This window comes from Penicillium daleae (assembly GCF_028827525.1).
Source record: "Penicillium daleae strain IBT 16125 chromosome Unknown utg000004l_segment0_segment0, whole genome shotgun sequence".
NCBI classification, from domain to species: Eukaryota; Fungi; Ascomycota; class Eurotiomycetes; order Eurotiales; family Aspergillaceae; genus Penicillium; species Penicillium daleae.
Window position 1 is genome coordinate 103,749 of NW_026623152.1, and position 21,658 is coordinate 125,406.

The 21,658-nt window shown below is 45.6% G+C and overlaps 4 protein-coding genes across 4 annotated transcripts; 2 read left to right on the forward strand and 2 right to left on the reverse strand.

The window, feature by feature from the left end:
• Positions 1 to 9,133: 9,133 nt before the first annotated feature.
• Positions 9,134 to 10,336, forward strand: N7458_003766 (major facilitator superfamily domain-containing protein; the record flags this gene model as incomplete). The annotated part of the gene is made up of 1 exon (XM_056907148.1): positions 9,134 to 10,336. The coding sequence occupies one exon, from the start codon at positions 9,134 to 9,136 to the stop codon at positions 10,334 to 10,336; it is 1,203 nt and encodes a 400-aa protein (XP_056767875.1).
• Positions 10,337 to 15,616: 5,280 nt separating this feature from the next.
• On the reverse strand, positions 15,617 to 16,816 carry N7458_003767 (uncharacterized protein; the record flags this gene model as incomplete). The annotated part of the gene is made up of 1 exon (XM_056907149.1): positions 15,617 to 16,816. One exon carries the CDS (start codon positions 16,814 to 16,816, stop codon positions 15,617 to 15,619), a length of 1,200 nt encoding a protein of 399 aa, XP_056767876.1.
• A 401-nt stretch (positions 16,817 to 17,217) lies between these two features.
• Positions 17,218 to 17,737, reverse strand: N7458_003768 (uncharacterized protein; the record flags this gene model as incomplete). The annotated part of the gene is made up of 2 exons (XM_056907150.1): positions 17,218 to 17,248; positions 17,487 to 17,737. 2 exons carry the CDS (start codon positions 17,735 to 17,737, stop codon positions 17,218 to 17,220), a joined length of 282 nt encoding a protein of 93 aa, XP_056767877.1.
• A 2,334-nt stretch (positions 17,738 to 20,071) lies between these two features.
• N7458_003769 (O-methyltransferase) lies at positions 20,072 to 21,561 on the forward strand (the record flags this gene model as incomplete). Its single annotated transcript, XM_056907151.1, has 3 exons — positions 20,072 to 20,314; positions 20,393 to 20,962; positions 21,031 to 21,561. The coding sequence occupies 3 exons, from the start codon at positions 20,072 to 20,074 to the stop codon at positions 21,559 to 21,561; spliced, it is 1,344 nt and encodes a 447-aa protein (XP_056767878.1).
• Between the last annotated feature and the right edge of the window lie 97 nt (positions 21,562 to 21,658).

Genomic DNA, 21,658 nt, shown 5'->3' on the forward strand with positions numbered 1-21,658 from the left:
TGACGGTGCCTGGGTGTATCCAGTTATCCAGGCCGGCTAGCTCCATGAGGTCAAGAAGGTCCTCTGCCCTAGCATCGCGTTGGGCATTTTCCCCGCCCCATACCGGATGGTGGAGGTTGAAATCGCCGAGGATTAGGTAGGAAACCCCCTTCTGCCCGCGTGCCGGCGCCAGTATATCCTGCAGGAGGTTAAGGGCTGCTCCTTATTGCTGATCGTTATACACGTTGATGGCTCGAAGCTCCGCTGACGGCCCCGTCCTGATGCGAGCTTCCTGGCAGTCTCGGGAGTGTGCTAGGTGAGTGTGCTCCAGCTGTTTTGATATATATATAGACACACACGCGCTCTTCCCCCTGTTGCCGACTCTTGTGGATACAGAAGCTCGTACGTCTGCTTTATGGGGTGGTGAGTGTCGTCTTTGAATGGATTATCCTATGGCTCCTGGATAGCGATAATGTCGGCGCTGATAACTTCCGGGTTACGCAGGAATTGCGCTATCACTGCGTCCCTCGATCGGTTGACGTTGTATTGATATATTCGTGAGCTCTCTTCTCGTTTCGGCTTAGTTGTTTCCTTGGTATGTTGATCGATATGGTTGTTGATTTATTGGCGGCCGGTCTGAGAAGCTTTCCTGCTGTATATTTTGCGTTTCCCGGCTGCGCGAATAGTAAGAGAGAGATCCTCGCTGTGAGGTTGTTTCCGCTTCCTGGTGGACCGTGGTGATAGGAAGTCTGCGTCGCTTTGACGTTCCGGTAGTGATGGTGCCGTTTGGCTCTCCCTAAGCTGACGCTCAAGATCCTGCATGTTAACCTCATCAAGTTCTGAGCTGAGCTCTGACTCTAGTCGTTCTTGACTCGCTTCCTCGATTAGGTCCGTTATTCGCGCGGATTTCCTAGTGTTGCCGGTGTCGTCGCTGCCGGTCTGTCTCCCGGCAACCTTTCTCGCCCTGGCCTCTCTTGCTTTGGCTGTCCTCGCGCGAGCTTTATCCGCTTTCAATTGGTTACTGCTCCGTGAGCTGGGCCCCTCTGGTTGGAAATCGATGGTGTCTAGGGGTGGTGGGGCGAAGCTGCTCGCCGCGGAGAATCGAAATGAGCTTGGCGCGGTCGAGAATAGAATTGTCGGTGCGTCCTCTCGAGGCTCTTCTCTTGCCGGTTGGTCGATGGCTATTGGTTCTTCCTGGGATAGGCCGCGGCGCGCTGGTGCGGTTTCATCTGCGGCCGTATCCATCACTTATGGTATGGCCCTCTGCGCTTTTGGCCTCCCTCTCCTCTTGCCTGATGACGCTGTTGTCACCGATTTAGTGCTTTCCTCGTTGGTTGCGTGTTGACTGGCCTGTAGGCTGGTTGCTGTTCGGCTTGCTGATGTAGGGCCGGTGCCTTTCCTCCCGTTGCTAGAGCGTGTGGCCGGCGTCAGACCGCTACTCCCGACGCCGCTAGTGAGCTCCTCGCTCGAGGACGAGTCCCTCGGTGTTCCCCACGAACTGGCGGAGGAGGGATGCAATGATACCGGCGGTTGGTTGATACTGTACGGGGCCGGGACGTGGTGATATCTTCCCCGATACCTCGATAGCTCCGCTACTCGTTCAACCTCTCGCCGGCGGGCCTCACACTCCGTACTCCACGTAGTATGTGCGCCCTCGCAGTTGGCACACTTGTTCTCTGTTGTGTCGCTGTCTTTCCGTGGGCAATCCCGAGACTGATGGCCCTCGGCGCAGTACACGTATTTGACGGTATTAGCACAGGTGGATCCTATATGACCATATTGTTGACAGTTGAAGCACTGCCGCACACAAGCCGATCTATCATATACTACGGCCGTCAGGTTGTCGCAGTCCTAGTGGACCCCCTTGTCAATCGCCACGTCGCCTGGCACTGGGGAAGTGAATTCGACCACTAGTGAGCCGCTACTACTCGTTGGAATACGAAGCCAGCTAATCTTGGTAATCTCCGCCTTATCCCCCTGGTATTGCACGTTGCTCGCGAGTAAGTCCTTGATTACCTTGTCTTGCGGTATGTCTTCCGAAGCCTTATTGATGCCCAGCGAGCGCACGTTGACGTCGTGGACGATGATTCCCCATGTGGGCATGTGTACAAATGCCGTTTTGCAGAGCCCTTTCGGCCACTTATCTCGGTGGACTCGCATGATTTCGGCCTCCTTCGCATCACGCACGGTGAAGCGGAGATCACCCAATTTCAGCTAAAGCGATGCGAGGGTCATCACTGATGCTAGCGGTAGCGTGTCAGTTAACCGAGCCGCCTTCGCCCGGGCTTAGTTTGCGCGCTTCGTGAGTTCTGCGCTCGTCATATGGCGGAACACGCTAACCTGCGAGCGATCACCCAGGCAGACCACGGCCTTGTGGTCACGTGCCATCTCCGCCGGGCGCGTTAGTGAGCTACTGGATGAGCTGTGGGAGGAGAGAAATTGTGCTGGCGCAGGCGCTGTGCGAGCCATCTCAGCGAATGAGCGGACGCTCGGCTTCAATGGCGGTTCGGTGGCCGCCTTGACCGCAGTAGTGATCTCCTGCTTAAGGTTTCTGCGCAGAGCATCCAGCTCCTGCTGCCAGTCGGTCAGGGGCGTCGACAAGAGGTCCTTCGTCAGGTCTTCCATCTGCCGGAGGAAGCTGACGACCTTGGGGGGTGGTTTTGCATTCTGACTCCTTCCAATCTCTTTCAGAAGGTCGTGCGCAGTGTGGTTGGCGTTCAGTACGCGTTCGCGGTTCGATGGCATGTTTTTCAATGGGCCTCCAGAAGCCCCTGGCGGGACCGGCCCCACCCCTTTAGCGCGCGCAACATCGAGATATCGGGCGTATAGCTTCGAGACCGGTATTAAAATGTAGCGCAGGAAGTTGGATTGAATTTGCCGTTGACTAGAAGTTGCTAACTGGTCTGGTTCATGAGATATTTCAAGAATTTGATTTGGCGCTTGAGTTGTGTTGTATGCTGCGGGCAGAGGCCTCAATTAATCTTGGTATCTGACGCCAATACAGTCCGCGAGTTATCACATCGCCTACTCTCTCATTTAGAATTGTATAAATGCCAGAACCTATCCTAGCCTGTCGCTCTTTACACTAGAAAGGAGAGCCCACCGGATCCAATAGCAGCTTGGCTGGACCTTATTGCTGGCGCCAGGGGGTTGTCCCTGGTGGACACGGGCCGGCTCGACACCCTCGTACAGGAAATGATCTACCCTCGAGAGCAAGATCTATCCGTCATATAGTTTGCTAGCAATAGCACGCGTATAAATACTCTTCGAGGTCTATTCCCTCAGAACAACGTAATGCGCAGAGGGCTATCTGGCCTAGTCCGACTACACATCAGCACTTCCACAGCACACACGGCAGCGCCGACAATTCTCTTCGAGAGTAATCTATTTAACCAGCACGGCTTAGGCGACACTACCGGCCTGTAAGGTTCCACTACAGATTTCTAAAGGCGCTCCTTATCCGGGCGAACAAGTCGCACCCTTACCGAGGCTCAATAAGATATTATTGTGAAGGGCTGTAGTAGAATTGATTCAATTGTACCAGGGTGTGAGAAGAATTGGCCTTGTGAAGGGAATGTTTTCTTTGACCGGGGTTCGAACCCGGAACTGTCGATCCCCCAGGCTCTTGGCGGTGTTTCGAAGCTTTGTCGTCTTCGTCATGGACATTCGGAGAACTTGGGTCCTCAGATGTCATGCACGTCAGGATAGACGATAAGGTTCCCGCAGGGAACCGGGCTTACGAAGCACTAAAGAATCCGGGGGATAAGATCTCCCGAACCCTGTGGGACTTCTGAATCTTTGCAAGATTCAGTCTTGTACTTTCCTGAGATATAACATGAAGCTAAGATACCTCCGTACGCATCTTTCGATCTGGCTGGTCAATAATGATAGCTCCGGAATGCTGTATTACCGTATATGGATTTCTGCTCCAATCATTACCAGTATTTTGTATCCTAGGGGGGTGTTGGGTTTAAACCTTAAATGCCAACACCCTCCCCCTTGCCAAGACTTGTTAATGCGGAACCCCCCCCTTCTGGGCCCGACTATGTTTAGGAGCGTTGGATATTGGTGCACTAGGTACCTCTACCGCAATGCTCGGTCGATCATGAGGTGTTCTTGCAGCACAATGGTTTGAATACGCCCAGATTTGTTCTAATTGTTGGCAATGATCAGGTTGGAGCATAATTTGCAGAATTTCCTGTGAGAGCGCCGGCCCGAGACGGAACACTCGGAGAACAAACGCCATGAATTGTTTCCATGTACGACGGTATCGATTTCGGCTCTGTGCAGTGCCCAAAAAGGAGAATGGTCGCGATGAGGGTTCAGTGACAGTATGACTTTTGAGCCAGGAAAGAATGGGATGTCCGGTACGCTGCATGGTTTCCTCACAACGGTCAAGTACGCCATCAAGCCCTGCAGCCAGATGATAAATTCGCGCTTCGTCTGCTAGCGGGCTCATCATGGTTCGGTCCTGGATGAAGCCTAGCCGCATGCCGTGTTTGATGCTGGAAATGGTGGGGAGAAGCGTTAATCGCTTGAGAACGTCCCGTGGAACACCCTGATATATTACAATCCACTGTGTTCGGTCAAGCCAAGGGCGAGTTCCTTCATAAGTATCTTGCCCGCTATACTGAGAACTATTCTGTTGTTTCTGGACTGTCTGAAAGTGCGCTTCTCGTTCACGTAGATTGCGTAAGAAAGTATTACTAGTGGTGCACGTTTGGTGGCTCAGACGCCCGTTTGCCGCATCTCCTTCTAAGCTCTCTGAGTCGCTTACAATAGTCCAGTATGATTGAGTCGCATTTGACTAGGTCCAGGACTGTACAAAGATTGGCTTGTAGAGTGTGTGAAGATCTGGACGCGCCGAGGGATTATCCCGGAAATGAAAACCTCTTAGGTGCCGGCCTACGAGGTGTATGCTGATACTGATATAAGAACACCATACACACTAGAACCCGTCACGAACCTGAAGAGCGGGATGAGATGCTGACCCGTTCGGGCGTGGTTTAGCTAAGCTCCCATTTTAAAATAGTGCCGGCGGAGGTATCGGTCAAGGCCACCTCGTTGGCTTTTCGGGATCTGATGTTTCTTTCGAAAATGAGTGCTTGCCTGTACACCTTCGGTTGAAATCGCGTACTGGCACAGGGTGCATATAGCAACATGCTCCCCCCAATCCAGATACAGCGGGAGTGAAGGCCATTCGCGCGTGGAAACCGGATAGGCAAGGGGCACTGGACGTGACATTGAAAGACGATGGAGCAGACCAAAATTTAAGTACGACAAACGGGGCGAAAATGGCAAAGGACGACCAGGAGGGGGGAGAGTGCAGGAAGACCAAGGTCCTCCTTATGTGTACCCATTTTTGGTAGCGCGACGCGTCGCGTGTGTCGGATCAGGGCAGACAATTTGCTTTTTCTCATACCTCCAATCGTCAACGCCATCGTTATAGATGACTGGGCATTGCTGCCAGTTCTGATGAAAGTTAGGTCCGAACAATAGCAGGGTACATATTCTCTTTGATGTCCAAGTATGGGGGAAGCATGGTTCGATCTATAGTAATGATTACATAGGATGGTAGGAGTACATGGTCGGGAAGCACATGGGCATAGATATAGACTGTAATGGCGGGACAGGTCGTTGCAGTCGACCGGACCCTTTACTATGGGGTGCACGGACAAAAAGTGTGAAATGGGTGCCACTTCAGAAGAGACTAGTACAGTAGGGCCGTGTAGCTGCCCAGGGATTTGGCGAGTCTTTATCTCCTGCGGGCTAGATGGCAGCCGTCGCCTCGAAGCTGCGCAGTATATTAGAACTGCCGTTGAAATACATAGTGGCCCACCAAGCCCGGCGCCCAGTCCAGCACTAAATGCAACTGCTGATGGGTGGGATAAAGCCGAGTCAGTACATGCCCCTCCTAACGTCGTCGTCGTCGATCCCGTTGTAGACTCAGTCATGTTGCCGGTTCCTGTTTTCGTCGTCGTATTGCATACCGAGGTATCATTCCAACCAGCGTGGGCTGTCGTTACGTTTCCACCAGAGACCCATGTCCAGGATCCTGCGGCATCGACGCCACAGGCAGTGTCTGCATCACCTCGCGTGCTACACGTCATGTTTTTCCAATTGCCATTCCCTGGGCATTGAAACAGATTCGCATAACTCCCTTGAATTTCTGCTCCGAAGGGGCAAAATCGGTCAACCACGAGCACAGATTACCACGCAAGCTCGACATACTGTAGACTTACCTGAGTAGCAAGTATAGAAGCTAAAAATGAAACTGGATATAGAGAATATATTAACTTAGAACTTCTAAGAATTTCAAGATGATCGTACAAAGAAAAGTGCTTGCAGTCTAGGTAGGAAAAAGAGAGTGCAGTCTAGGTAGTGGGGCAAATACTGCCTATATATAAGAGGTCTACACCGCTATACAGTCAGGTAGACTGCACTAGGTCCCTTGGGTTAGAGTTTAGGTAATTTAGGGTTAAATCGTACGACTGCTATAAGTGACTGTAGAAGCTAAAAATCAAACTAGTTATAGATAGTATGTTAACTTAGAACTTTTGAAAATTTCAAGTAAATCGTACGAGGGAAATTGTGGGCTTTCAGGGTAGGAAAACAGAGAGCTTTGGGGGTGGTAGGTCCAAATTCTGCCTATATATAAGGTGTCTATACCGCCGGGCTTTGAGGCCCAAAGCCCTAGGTCCCTTGGGTTAGAGTGCCAGATTTCTAAGGCTAATAATATAGGCTTAGGAAGGCTGGCCGAAAGCAGTATAGCTTACCCGTAGGCACTGGCCTTGGCATCCCCTATCAAAAAATAATTCATGTAACCCAGGCCCTATAGGGTAACCCCCTTCTAGCTATAAATGTAGTAATATTTTTTGATAGGAAGATAATTCAGGCTATTCTATTAAAAGATCTAAAAGATCCGATCAGAAAATACTAAGATTTGAGGTAACTAAGGAAGGGGGGGGGGGGGAAGATTTAAACCTTAAATTTATGCCCCCCCCCCCGCGCGGACATTCTTAACTATGGCCCCCCCCCGGCGGGGGCATAGCCCGACTATATTTAGGACCAGAGATGCACTGCCAATGGCAAGCATACTGGTTACTATGGTCGAATTCCATGGAAAATATGCACCACCTCCCGAGATGGGGATTAGTATGAATATGGTACCGACAGATGATGTCAATACTCCCAAGAAATCTACTTTCTTCATCCCTTCTTTGAATGTTGTTTCTGATTCCTTCGATGGAAGATATAGAAACGCCATTAATGCATTCAGTGCCCCAAGCGGAGCTAACATCCAAAAGAATCCCCTCCACGTCGACCGCGACACAAAGGCTGCGGCAAGGAAAGGCCCAATCACACTCCCAAGTCCAATCATGGTTCCTATGATCCCTTGGTATTTGCCTCGTTGCTCCAGTGCTACGAAATCTGAAACAATTATAGCGGTCAGATTTGTGATCCCACCACTGCCGATACCCGCCACGCCGCGAGAGACGTAAAACATAGCTGCATTCGCACTCAACTCGCACGCCAAGTCCCCAGAAGCAAGCAACAGTATGGCGGAGATGAAGATCGTCTTGCGGCCAAAGATATCTGACAGGCGGCCATACATCATTTGAAACGCCGTATTGGCTAAGAGCGAAGAAGTTCCAGCCCAGGGTATGGTGTTTCGAGCGTCAAGGTCGGCAGCAATAGTTGGCAATGCTGTGGATATGCCATTTTGATCTATAAAAGAGATGAGTTGGCCCAGAGACACAATACACAGGCAGAAAATGAGTTTCCTTTTGGGTAGGAAATTGGACTGGTCATGTAGTGTTTTTCCTCCCTGTGTTAGGGAGTCACGACGCGGGCGAGGCATGTCTAGTTTGGGACTATATGACTGCTCACAAGGCGAGCACGATATATTTCAGACAGAGCTTTGATACTAGTGGGTAGGATGAGGTGAAATAAGGTTGTCCTTCCAAAACCCGGATAGGGCTGCAAACTTTGCAAGTCGCGAATCATGACGGAAGTGGTGTCACCAGTGGAGTATCTCCAAAATGCCAAGAGAACGCTCGAGGTCCCCCGTTCCTGTGCTCCGTACGGAGTACCGATGCGGGAGAGGATCTCCAAAATACCAAGAGAACGCTCCAGTTCTCCTGTTCCTGTGCGCCGTACGGAGTACTGACACCAAAAAGGAACGATCTGAATAAATCGGGAACTAACATCATCATCTAGTTGGAGGGGGTGGCTATTAAGACAATGTAACAAGATCCACTTCGCTATGTATCAGAAGAAAGACGAAAGTGCTCGCTTAACTCACGTAGCCTCTCCTTTCTTGACGCACTCGCGGGGAGTTTATGATCTACTGGTTTTGGTTGCAAAGTAAAGCTAATTCTGAGCAGTACCACTCTCCTCCTAAAACAACGATTATTTTCCATAGTGAGTGGGCTTTTTCTTTTGCCAAACAAGTTTATTTAACGGCATTAAAGAGAGTATTAAAAAGCGAAATAGATCCTGTAGTTCGGGTGCGCTAGACTGCAGCCTGAGCTACATGGCTTAGACCAATATCCTTACGATTCCTTGTCAGCCCCACAAAGAGCTTGAGAGCATTTGTGGTATCCATAGATTATGGGGTCTTCTGAGTCACTTTCATCTAGCAGATTGGCCACTTTAAGCCACATAAATAAACTGCTCTAGACCAACTTCCAGGCATTTTATCCACCGCTTCTTTCACAGATCAGGATTTTATAATATGTGGACACATCAAAGTCAAGTGGTTGAGGACTTCCCCCTCAACGAGTCCATTTCCCGGGTCAACATGTCAACTGCGACAGTTGCGACAGTCAACAATCGAGCTCCTGCCGATACACGTGATTCAGTCGCCATAGAGTCTAGGCAGTCAAACAGACATCTGAACAGGCTGGAAACCTCCAGTGCCTCACAAGCGCACTTGTGTATTCAGCCTTCAAAATGGTAAGCTGAACTTTGCATCGCATATATTGGATCGCGAAGAACCTTACTTGTTTTAAAGCTAATTCTACGGCGTATATCGTGACTGACATTTGCTCTAAGGAGATGTTTCATTATTGTCTGCGCTTCTTTCACTATAGTATTCACTACCTGCGGTCTTATTTTTGCATTCGGAGTCTACCAGGCTCTTTATGAGAACATGGCCAAGAAACCGGGCACTCCATTTACTGGTGCATCACCTGCGAAAATCGACTTAATTGGCACCATCTCTGCTTCGCTTATGACGATTGGAGCTCCCTATACTGTTGCCTGGGCAAAATATTTCTGCCCTCAGGCGGTCTCACTTGTGGGTGGTGTTATCTTTGGGCTTTCACTGATTGCCGCGAGTTTCGGTACTGCGCTATGGCACTTTCAAGTGACCCAAGGGCTACTTCTTGGCATTGGAACCTGCTTGTCTTTCGTGGTCCCTGTTACCGTCGCTCCAAGTTGGTTTGCAAATCATAGAGGCCTTGCTATGGGTATCATACTGTCTGGCACCGGCATAGGTGGTTTGGTCTGGGCACCGGCTCTTCAAGCCTGCGTGGATGGAATTGGATTCCGAAATAGTCTACGCTTGACCGGTGCTCTTTCCTTTGCTCTTATATCAACTGCTAGTGGTGCAATGGCTTGGGAACCTAGCACCAAAGCACGAATCGAGACCGAAAACTCCGCTCGGGCAAGACGCATAGACAGCCTGTTGAGAGTGCCGCTTGTGGACTTTAGAATCGCAAAAACAAAAAGATTCTTTGCTCAAGCTCTTGGTGCAATGTTTCAGTCAGCAGCCTACTATATTCCCGTGTTTTTCTTTGCTTCTTATGCTCGATCACTCGGTTATAGTGATACTGCCGGTGCCAATTTTGTTGCCATCAGCAATGCTTGCAATGCTATTGGCAAAATAGCGATTGGTTATGTTGCTGATCGTGCTGGTCGACTGAATGCGTTGTTTCTGACTACGCTCTTAAGCGCCGTTTTCACCATTGGTTTCTGGCTACCCTCCACCTGTGGCAAGGAATCAGCAGACTCGAAGGGCCTTTTCATCGCCTTCACTATCCTCTATGGGACCTTTTCTAGCGCATACGTCTCCCTATTCCCGATCAGTCTTGTTGAACTATTTGGCGTACAGAATTTTGCCTCCGTGAACGGCGTATTGTACATGATGCGTGGCATCGCCACGATGATTGGCACGCCTGTTGGCGGTGCATTTATCAGAGGTACGGGTAACACGTCTCAACCACAGGATTTTTTTGGTATGTCATTATTGGTTAGTTGTCTTCTTTTTGCAGCTACGGCGGCTGTACTTTGGGTGAGGTTAGAGGTTTTTATAGGAGCGAACGGATTTTCGGGCGGGAAATGGCGCCAATAGCTCCCCAAGGACCGGCTACGCTACCAGATTCAGGTAATTAGTCTGATAGGGTGATTTTTGAATAAATTTATCATCTAAACTTACAGCCTGGGTTAGATTGAGCTCTCTGTATATATTTTGGAGATGTTTAGGAGATACGTCTGATGGTTAGTTGAATTGCCTAAAGAGTTCTGCTATTGTCGTACAAGTACATTACCTCTGGTTATAATGTATTGTTGAAGCTATGTGCCGTTTTGCCGATAAATGTCTGCTCTTTGCCGCCTGTAGGCACTCTATCAGGGAGGTCAAATTCGACACTAACGAACGAAGAACCAGTGAGTTTTCGTACCCCGGCGGCGATACAAGATAAGTATCCGGTGTTGGGAGTCTAGGGCTCCGAAAGGAACATGATTATTCGTGAATATATATGCAATTTTCTGAATATGAATAATATGAATTAAATAATATGAATAAAATTATCTGAATTAAATAAGCCCTTTTGTTGAGATAAAGTAGTTGTATTGTGTTTAATTTGACTAACTTACTAGAAGTAGGAACCCTATCTAGTTATACCTCTATCGCTAGTCCCACTATAAGCTTTGACTACCGCTATACTGAACAAAAAGAACTCTGCGAATATGAATATGCCGTATATTCGTATTCATTTATTCCTTTCGCGGCCCTATATTATTTACTTCGAAAGAAGCCCCTGATATTTCATTATCATGAAACTCCCTCTAGACGCTAATAAGTAATAAAAAGAGGTGCTAGGCCCTATGTTCACTAAAATTTGTTAAATATTGTATCTAAGGGGTTATTAGCTTATATACTGATGGTAGAATGATAACCCCGCGAAAGATTTCTACTAATTTGTATGCGCTGTCTTATCCCGTGAATCTCTTAGCGAAGGTTAGCGTTGGTTCGAGATCGTGTAGTCTTCTATTCTATAGACGTATAACTAAACCATTTAAAATGCATGAAGATCAATAACTCAGAGCCCGCTTACTGATCGCTTAGACGCCGCTGGAGTCCTCTAGCTCTATAAAACTGGTAAATAATTAACTAATTAACTAACTATTACGTTCTATTCTCCGAATAATCGGACTGAATTGTACCTAGGCGTTTACTAAATCATATAGATATACAATAAACACAAGATACTTCTAAGTTTCTAGAAGTAATGTAATATCACATTTGAGTTGGTATTCCTATCCGAGCTTATAGCTATTCCTTTTTGGAAGCGTATTGGTAGAGATATATGCGCCTATAGAAGAAGTATATGGTTAGAATATAGAAGTATATAATAAAGAGAAGATAGTATATTACCTTTGATTGGTGTAATATCCTTATCCTCTATTAATAGATAGAAAGATGCGTTGATAGTTCTCTTCTTCTGGCGGTGGTATAGTTGCCTGTGGGCGTCTAATATAAACACTCCGAACCTGGCTAGTAGTGCTAGAAAGTGCTCTAAAGTGAGAATTAAGCTATGGTGGTATATGCGAAACCGATAGTGGTATATACGAAATCGATGAAGGTACTGGTGTTGGTGTAGATATTGGTGTTCTCGTTGATGATGTGGATAAAGAAGTATCCGTAGCCGCTGAGACTGTCTCTAATAGCTGTTTTAGAGTAGCCTGTAGAGTAGCTAGGGGGATAGATGGTTGGGATGCCTTCTAAGGAGATATAATAGATGGTGGAAGATGGTTAATGAGAGAAGGAATATGCTCGATAGAAGACGGAATATGATAATCTAATCTTAATAGAGTTTAGTAGCTTCTGCGCCTGGTGCTATTGGCCACTTAGACCCTATAAGAATGCACTAACAGGCTTTAGGCTAATTTCTAGAAGGGGTAATGCACCTGATTAGTAGTATTAGTTAGTTCGGTATATAACGTAGAAAATATATATTTAGATAATATACCTTATTACTATCTTTACTAGGAATTATTTACTAAGTATCTATATCCCTTTATATTTAGTTAAAATAGCTAATATAGGTATTATTAGAGAGCTTAGACTCTCTAATTAATTATCTATCTAGAGAATTCTATCCTTTACTACTAGTATACCCTAATAATCTCTATAGAAAATTAGTTTTCTATTATATAGAGGATAGACTTAGTTAAAGATTAGGTAGTTTTAGTATATATAGATCTCCTAGAGAGCCTTACTACAGTGTTTTAGTCTTTTCTACGGTGTTTTAGGGTTTTTATACGGTCCTAAGTAGGCCTAACGGTCTTTTTAGTCTTAACCCTATCGGACTACTATAGGATAGGCCCTTCTATCTAATTATAATAGAGAATCTAATATAATCAATTAGTATACTAGTAACTATTTTCCTTTAGGAATCTTCTATTTATTATTTTTCTACGAGCTAAAAATATTCTAGTAAGTCTATCCTCTATCTACTCTCTTTTATCTTAAACCTAATTTATCGAAATATTATAGTACTAGGCCTTTTAGCTCTCTAATTACTATCCCTTATTAGTATTTAAGGATAATCCGGTAGATACCCTCTCTTTCCTTATATCTAATAGGCTATTTAGTCTTAATAGGGGCGAAACGATTAATTCTATCCCTAACGTAACCTTTACCTAACCGGTAGTTCCTATAATCCCTAAAATACTTAAATATATTAGCCCTTAAAAAGGAAGCTCTATATTCTTTAGATAGAAATAGTAAACAGGGACTTTGTTATATAGTAGTTAAAAATAGAATATAGAAGTAGGGCGAAACCGAATCCCTTTAAGGGTAAACAAAATATAGAGTATTAGGACTACTTCTACTAGGTAGCTACTATCTAGGATAGGTTTCCTAAGGTTATATATAAGAATTACGATTATATTCTTATCTACTCTTCTGACTATAACTATAGAATATCTACTATAAATAGATATTATTTAAGTAGTTTCTTACTAGAAAGGAAGGAATTAGTTATAAGATATTAGGAAAATTATTAAAAATATGGTAGTAAGTAATTGTGAGATATGAGGGCAAGATGCCTAAGCCGTCAGGCAGTATAGCAAGCTAGATTCATAAGGCCTATACAACAGATTCTATACAAGAACTACTATATAGCTGAATCTCTAAGCTTTATGCTATAACACGGTCACTACTATCTAATCGGATAATCAGGCATAAAAAGACGTATATAATAGTATACGTTCTACATCATCACTACATCACTACGGTCAATTATACCGTACAATCAAGAAACGACCAATCAAACAGCTACTATATAAGATCACTATGTATCTAGATCTATCTAGGATCTATTGTAAAGATATGGTCTACTTGCAGGGTAGAAAGCCTGTCAACTAGGTAGGAGAGCAAAGCACTAAGTCAGATTGTAACAGAGACTGTTTCTTAGAGGGCCCCTTTACCCCGTTTACCGCTGGGCCTTATATACAGTAAGCCCCTCTTTCGAAGGAGGGGTAGACATGCAGGGAAGCGGATGACTATCCTCCGTAGGAGCAGCGGGGAAAGGGTGATGGTAGATCACCGAACCAATATATCATGGTTAGTGATCCTTGGAGGCCTGAAGCCTAAGGCCTCAACATAGGAATAGCCTCATAGTGCAAAATATCATAACATCTATCTAGAACGATCACATACAAGAAACAAGTTTGGTAAGTTTGCATAAAAGATTGATTATAAATATGCCCTGCTTTCTCTATCAAGATAAAAAAAAATAATGTTTAATACATATAACGAAGATTCAATACCATCAACCAAGCTTCAGTTCTACCTCACTTTTCTCTCATCTTATCTTTATGATTCTAAGCCGAATTGATTTTATCCTTCCTATTCAATAAAGGAAGAAGATTAATCAATCTTCTTCTTCCTCTCTACCTACCTGCGCAGCATCGCTTTCTCACACTAATAGAAAGACTATCTTTTACCTAAAACTTTACTAATATTATAAAATCTACTCTCTAGATATAACTAGCGTCTTATAAAGTATTAGTTATACTATAAGCTTAGATAGAAAGATTAATTATCTTTATTACTACCTCGCGGCTACCCTTCTAGCTTATTAAGTATCCTAAATTTTATACCTTTCTTAAGATAGTCTAGCTTACTCATTATTTCCCCGAAATCTCTATTATAACTACAGTCTACTATTACCTTTAAGAAATAGTAGAAGAATACTAGTGTACTTGTAAGGATAGAAAGGGTGATAGGCCAGGTAGAAGATGGTTGAATCAAACAAACAAAGATAATCGTCAAGGCAACGGTTTGGCTACGAATCAATCTCTTTTTCATGTAGGTCAAAACTTCAATTGATTCTTGAGGATCTTCCAAAGGGCCCCATTGCATGGGCCTTTTATCCTCAAGCCTCCCTTAACTACATGACGTAGTATACATATATCATCTGCCAAATAGAAACCTTCCAGAAGGGCCCATCGCAGGGTGGACCCGTCATCAAAGAAAGCAAGGTTTATATGACATACTTGGCAAGGGCCTAAACCGGCCCGAAGCGTTACCGAAAAGCGGTAGTTCTGGTTGGTTTCCCTTACAGAACCAGATCATCCCGAAAGGCGTTTGGAAAGATCTTCCAAAAGATATATGGAAAGATCTCTCTTTACAGTACTCTTCTATAGAAGCTCCTTAATAGTACTAAGCTCTCTATTACGTTAGATTACTAGACCTTACCCTTTTACTAAGTATTTATAGTAATAATAAGCTATTTTATTAACTAAGAGTATATTAAGTATTATATTTCGATTAACTAAATATATAATCATAGGATATTATTCGTACTCTTAGGAACTACGTCCTAGTATAGGAGAGTTTACTTATAGTAAGGATTTAGCTTTATTAGCTATATCAGGCCGCGTTCTAAGAGAAGTGGGTAAACATAAAAATCGATAACCGAGGTACCGCGGTAGTTAGTTAGTCGTAGATAGATATACCTAGCGACTATAATTATAGTAAGAACAACGTGATAACTTTATAGAGCCGTAATAGACTAAGAGCGCAGAGGAGTAAAGCGCCGCGAGCTTAGAAGCTAGTAAAGACATACGTAGTAATATATTTTACAGCGTCACGATAAAAAGAGGGTTAAGGAGCAGCACACGAAGCAATCATCGAAGGAGAACGTGCAGATACATATATATAAAGCCCTATAACCCTAATAGCTAAGAGAAGCTAGGCTCAAGAAGGTAATTCATGGGCGAATGAGCAGCGTGCGTGGCAGAAGAGTCCCTATATAGATAAGCCTCTTCTTTTTGCGGACGCGCACGTACATGCATGTTGATTAGAACCCTTTCTCTCACTACGTTCATTTCAGGGCATTCATCACCCGTGTATCTCAATTGCGGAGCGTTTAGCTAGAAATGCTGCCACACAAAACTCTTCTATTTGTGGAAATAAAGGCGTCGATTGAAGTATGTTTGCGGTCCATGTTAACCCTACTTGACACCGTTGTATATGAGGGCACTGATCCGAGATGATAGCAGCGGCCTGCATAGATAGCTCCTCTGCGATGAAGGAAAACTGAAAGTTCTCCAGACGGGACAAATTAGACAAAAGGTTGTCCAAGTCCATATCCGTGAACTCGTCGATTTCGGGATAGTCCCCGTCCGGCTTTATAGATAGCGAGCGGAGGTTTGTAAGTTGCTGGATCGGTTTGAACTCGTTCTTGATCATTCTTACGGATCCACATACACAGAGTTCCATTTCTTGAAGATGTACCAATCGCGACAAAACTGTGAGCTGGGGATGATTGTGCAGATGATCCGCAAACTCCACCTCTAATCTCAAAATGCGAAGAGGAGTTGATTGGAGCATGTCCACAAGGTTAGACATAGAATCCGAAGATATTCGTATAGACAAGTTTTCAATAGCACGAATTGGTGTCGAAACCAGGCCTGATACTTTAGTGATGGAATCATGGTGGATGAGTCGACCAGACTTGAGACACCTCAGATTTTCTCGCGAGGACAGACAAGTAAATAATTTATCGCATACTGGCTCGTCAAATTCCACATGTTCGACCAAGGAGCTATTCTGCAGGAAAATGACAACAGCTTTTGATGTCAATTTAAGTCCAGACGCGGGGAGTGAGATCTTGCGTAGACGAGGACACAGAAGCTGAAGATGTTTCAAAACAACCGGATCTAGCTTGCTGCCATTGTACGCCAATTCTTCCCATGATGGCTGTAAATATTGGAGATTTAAAGAATTCTCGTTGCTGCGACCATAAGAGTTGACCGTCACCTTTCTCAGCCGTTTGAACGCAAGATTTTTGAGGTCATCATAGTATCTCCAGTCATTTCTCTGGAATATCAGATCCTGTACTTGTTCTGCACAGATTTGACGACTGGCTGCTCTGACTTTTGCCAAGGTATCACATGTTGGGGATATCCATAGAAACCCTATCCCGTAGGTGAACCCGGTGCGACTGACTCGGAGGCCGACCGCCAGAGAGCCTTTATCCTTTTCAAGGCACTCAAAGATCATAAGCAGAAGTTCCGGCGAATTTAGGACGTGCTCCATGGTGACGCGTTGTCTAGGAACTCCCTTTGGTTCGCTTCGTCTTGAGATTCAATTAATCTTAAGACACGGGACACGGGGTGGCTATGCAGTGAAAACATTAGTCTTGCTGGTGTTTGACGTGTTTGCATTTCTCTAAAGAATTTAGCTGCCATCATGGACTTGAATGTCAAAAGTTCAGAACGTATTTTGTCCATTGTACATAGGTCAAATCTTGAAGGGATGAACTTCAATTACCTTTCTTTCCATTTCATTGCAACAGAAGATTGGACGATTGGGGTTGTATCGCCGTAGGCTGTATCCTGCAGCGAAATTACGGAATAATAAATCGGCATAAGATGACCAGCCGAATAATTGCCAAGTCTTATTTACCTCATGGCGCCAAGCCCTTCACTACAACCGGCTTAGAGAGGCCGGGCGACTACATAACCCTTCCTGGTAAATAATTTGGTGCTTATGGTTGCTTGTTCCAAGTTTTTGAACCCTGGAAGATCGTAAAATGTCGCTCAGTCGAATATAGAAGTGCCGGGGGAAAGAAAACTCACAATAGGACCTGTATGCTTGAAAACATTGTAACGGGGATCGTCCTTACGCGCCGGGCATTCGCAAATACACTTCTCACTGAATGTAATCAGCTGGACAATCGGAGGCCGCATAGATGATAAGTACTTACCAGACTGCGTTAGGATCTATCGCTGCATCGTGCTCTTGGAGATCCTGCTGCACGCGCTGCGCCTGCCACGAATCCTTCCTCGGGACAGGAAGGCTGGGAGCTCCTGGTAAACACCGGTATTTCTTGATGACGCCCGACTTCTTGTGAATTCTGCGTGAGGAGAGTGTCCGGTTCAAAATATCTCGCAGCCTGCTGCTACTCGTTGCGGAAGTGGCCAGGGAGCTAGTTTGGTTCTTGTTCGGTGGAGCCATCTTCCATGACTGGAAGGGTGTTGCAATATCGCAGAGACAGGGAGAGATTTTGTTGGATTCCTAATTAGATGCAAGCATGGGTGTCAGCAAGAGCCAAGCAAGTGAAGTCAGGCGTCGCCAAATCTCTCACACCGATCGAAGTGAATATACGCAGTTTTGGACATGGAGACGTGTAGCAGCAAAGAATGTGTAGCGATTCGAGTGCGTTGTGAGAAAAAAGTCCGTATCGAGAGACCATTTCGGAGCTGGGTATCACGTCTTGAACGCTCTGCTTTACCGTGAAGTAGAGTGCTGGTGGCTGGTGTTCAACGCAGGCTGGATAAGACTTACCGAATAGAAGGGTGATATTGGAAAAGATAGAGACTGTGAGAGAAAAATGGAGGACGAGGGGTCTCTGTCCATCAAACCCTTTCTCCCATCAGGAACCTCCCGCTCACTAAAGTCCCAATCACCCAATGATTCCCATGTTAAGATGTGAGAGACATGGCGTGGACAGGCAAACAACGAAGATTTTCATGTGTTTGTTTGTTTGTTCGGGACTTCCCTGACACAATCCTTTCTTATCTTTTCCCTTAAGGATGGATGTTTCGTGTCACAACACAAAGCTTCTCGGTCTTCCCTGATCAGCCGTACCTTTTTGGCTGAGAAATTATAATAATCGCTTGATATCTCATTGATGCGTTGTCCAGATCCAGAACAATGCCATCTCGTTGGGGAGGGGAGTCAAGGTCAAATCACGCTCTGTGACTCATTCTGGTCACCGTAGACAAAAGCAGGATGATATAGTCTGTGATTGTATTAAACAGACCACTAGCGCTAGGAAGAGCTGAGACGCTAGATCTTGTTAGTCGTTTTGGGGGTAAAAAATCATGGACAGACATGGAGACAAACTTGATGCAATGTCCGGGAATTGACTTGTCAAAAATTCGAGCTCTCGGTCTGCATTGCAAGATCTTGACAAGAGTTACGCTGATGTAGAAGCCTAACATGACTACAACAAGAAAGAAAATGACCATATTGAAGGGATTCCATCTCATGGGCGAGAAAATGCGTCAGTAGAGCCATAGTACGGACAGGTTGGTAAACTTGATGAATGCACCGTATCGGTTCAGTGGCTAGGCCAGATTCGGAGACTGCACCAAGGCTTAGCGCGCCCGAGCTCCATCTCTGACTGGTGCCCACGCAAGTTTGGAAAGACTCAACCTCGCCAAAAAAAATAATAAAATAAAATTCAAATCCGTCCTATTGAATATTCATTTCGGAATGAGGTAAATCTGTTGGATCCGTTAATATTTTCCGTTCCTTGGGGCTACAGACCAGGGCGAAAAATAACACTTACATAGGAGACTAAACCCTATTAGGGAACCATATCGGAGCGGCGATTATCGGTAGGCGCCATAAAGTGACCCAGTGGGAGTTTTTGTTAGGGTCAAGCTCACAATGACCGATCTGGCTGCTTGTTAACTAAGGACAACATATTGCGAATAAAAGGCATGCCCAATTAGGTAGGTAGTCCAGCTTACTTTCGTTACGCAAATGTTGTGGGGAAAGAATTCTGTTTGCTTCATTAAACTGTGAGATGAGGCGTGTCTCTTTCGGGTAAATAGAGTTTGCACCAAGTGTTCAGCTATTGTGGGGGCTTGTCTAGGTAGCCAGCGGACCAGCAATATGAGACGTCGGCTTTTGCGATGGTCATTCCATTCTATGAGCCGAGCCCTCTTAAAAATGGAGCAAGTCATTCTGAACCCATCTTCAACAGATACTGTCACCTCGTGACAGTGTGAGATTAAGAGGGTTTGAGATAGATCGAGAGGGTAATTCTGTACAAATTTCCGCACGGAAGTTGATTCCAAGCCCTTGTCGAGGCTTTGGTCGCGAAGATTAGGAACTCCCTGACTCGGTGCGGCTGATGAGGCCCCCGGCAGTGGGTCTGAGCAGTTCAGCTGGATTGCCGCAAAGTTTGAATGTCGTCATAGAAGTGATACGATTCTCAAAGCTCTTCATCGCCAATTGTTAAGTCAGTGAGATATACTTAAGGAATATCTACGCGAGCAGTTTCCCAGAACGGCCAAGAGCATAGCATAGTGGCACTCCCGTGGTAAAACAACTGGAGCCAGCGTAGTACTTCGCTGGCCAAGCTATAGCCTTGCCTAACGAGGCTGATAGTTCGTGAGGTACGTGACCCTCTTGCCGGTTCAGCTAGGTTAACGATGGGAAGAAGAGACTCTTCAAAGACGAATATAAAAACCCCTTCTCTGCCAGTCTAGAACCTACAAACTTCTCCTCACCATCCTCAAACTGTTCAAAGTTCGCACACTTTTTCCTTTTATTACGATGGTTCACCCGGATCAGAGCTTGGAGAGGATCGGCACAACCATTGCGGGGCTTTTGAAGTCTCTGGCTGATCAGCTTAAAACTTTGAATCAGCCTGAGCCCTCCTTCGCCGCGGACGCTCCCACATCGTTTCCCCAGGATCCTGAGCTTCAACGTATCCGACTGGAACTCTTGGATTCTTTGGCAAGTATACAGCACCTTGTCACCGGTGCGAGCGACTTTTGGCTCAATGGGAGTGTGTTTGTAAGTTGCTTTTCTCTGGAAATCAAATTCCTTACAAATAGATACCACATCGAAAGTACACCTACTGACGCAAGCCAGCCAAACCACGAGCTTCTTACTTTTGATGTGCTCAACAGTTTCAAATTCTGGGACGCTGTTCCTCTCAATGGTTCAGCCAGCTATGCCCAGATTGCCGAGTCGACCAACCTGCCTGAGTCGATCGTCAGGCGCTTTTTAAGATACGCTTTTACCTCATTTGTCTTCACCGAGGCACCTCTAGGCTCTGGAAATGTTGTGCATACACCGGCGTCAGCATATATCGCGCGTTCCCCCTTCATGCAAGCCTTTCTCGCGCATAACTTGGAGGATATTAGGCCTGCTACCACAGTCGGCGTGGATGCCTTGAAGAAATGGTTTGTTGGCAGTGTAGAGCCTCCCGAGGAGCTCACAACCTGTGCCATGTCATTGGCAACAGATGGCGGTGTTCAGCGTGATACAGATCTTTGGACGTTCTTTAATAACTTTGAGCGAGACGATCAGCCGAAAGGGTTCCGGGCCAAGCGGTTCGCTGAGGCAATGCAGGGAATTGCACAGAATATGGGAAATCTAGCAGAAGCAGTGTTGAAGCTTTTTGACTGGGAAAGCTTAAATGATGCTACTGTTGTTGATGTAAGTCAGCGGACCAACATGCTAGACCATCGTAATAGAAATGAAGATAATATGCTAATCTGGCCTAGCTGGGAGGTTCCGCTGGACATATCAGTGTCATTCTTGCCGATAACTACCCCAAGCTTAACCTTGTGGTTCAAGACCTCCCAGTTGTCGAGTCCGCCTTCAACGCGAATATTGGATCCTCCAAGCATGCATCACGTATTCAGTTCCAGAAGCATGACTTTTTCAATGCCCAGGACTTCCCAGCAGATGTCTTCTTGGTAAAGTCCGTCTTCCATGACTGGTCTGACAAGTATGTCCTGCAGATTGTCCGGAATCTGGTTGGGGTTTTCAAACCAGGAAACCATCTACTCATTTTTGACTTCATCGTACCCGAAGAGTATGACGAAGAAACCAAATCCATGGTACCATTACCGGCAAGGAAAATTGTCTCGGCTTTGGACTTGCAGATGTTTGTCGCATGTAACTCTAAGGAGAGAAAATTGAAGGATTGGAAGGATGTTGTCAAGCAGGCTGATGGCCGATTTGAATTCCAGGCGGTTCATATCCTTCCTGGAGTTCCATTTGGACTTGTGGATTTTGTTTTTAGGGAATAGACTGCCCATTAGGTCTAAATTTATTAATCCAGACGAAGACTACTTTTGAACTAACTAATCCCACTATTACCCAAGAAAATATCTACCGAACTAGAGA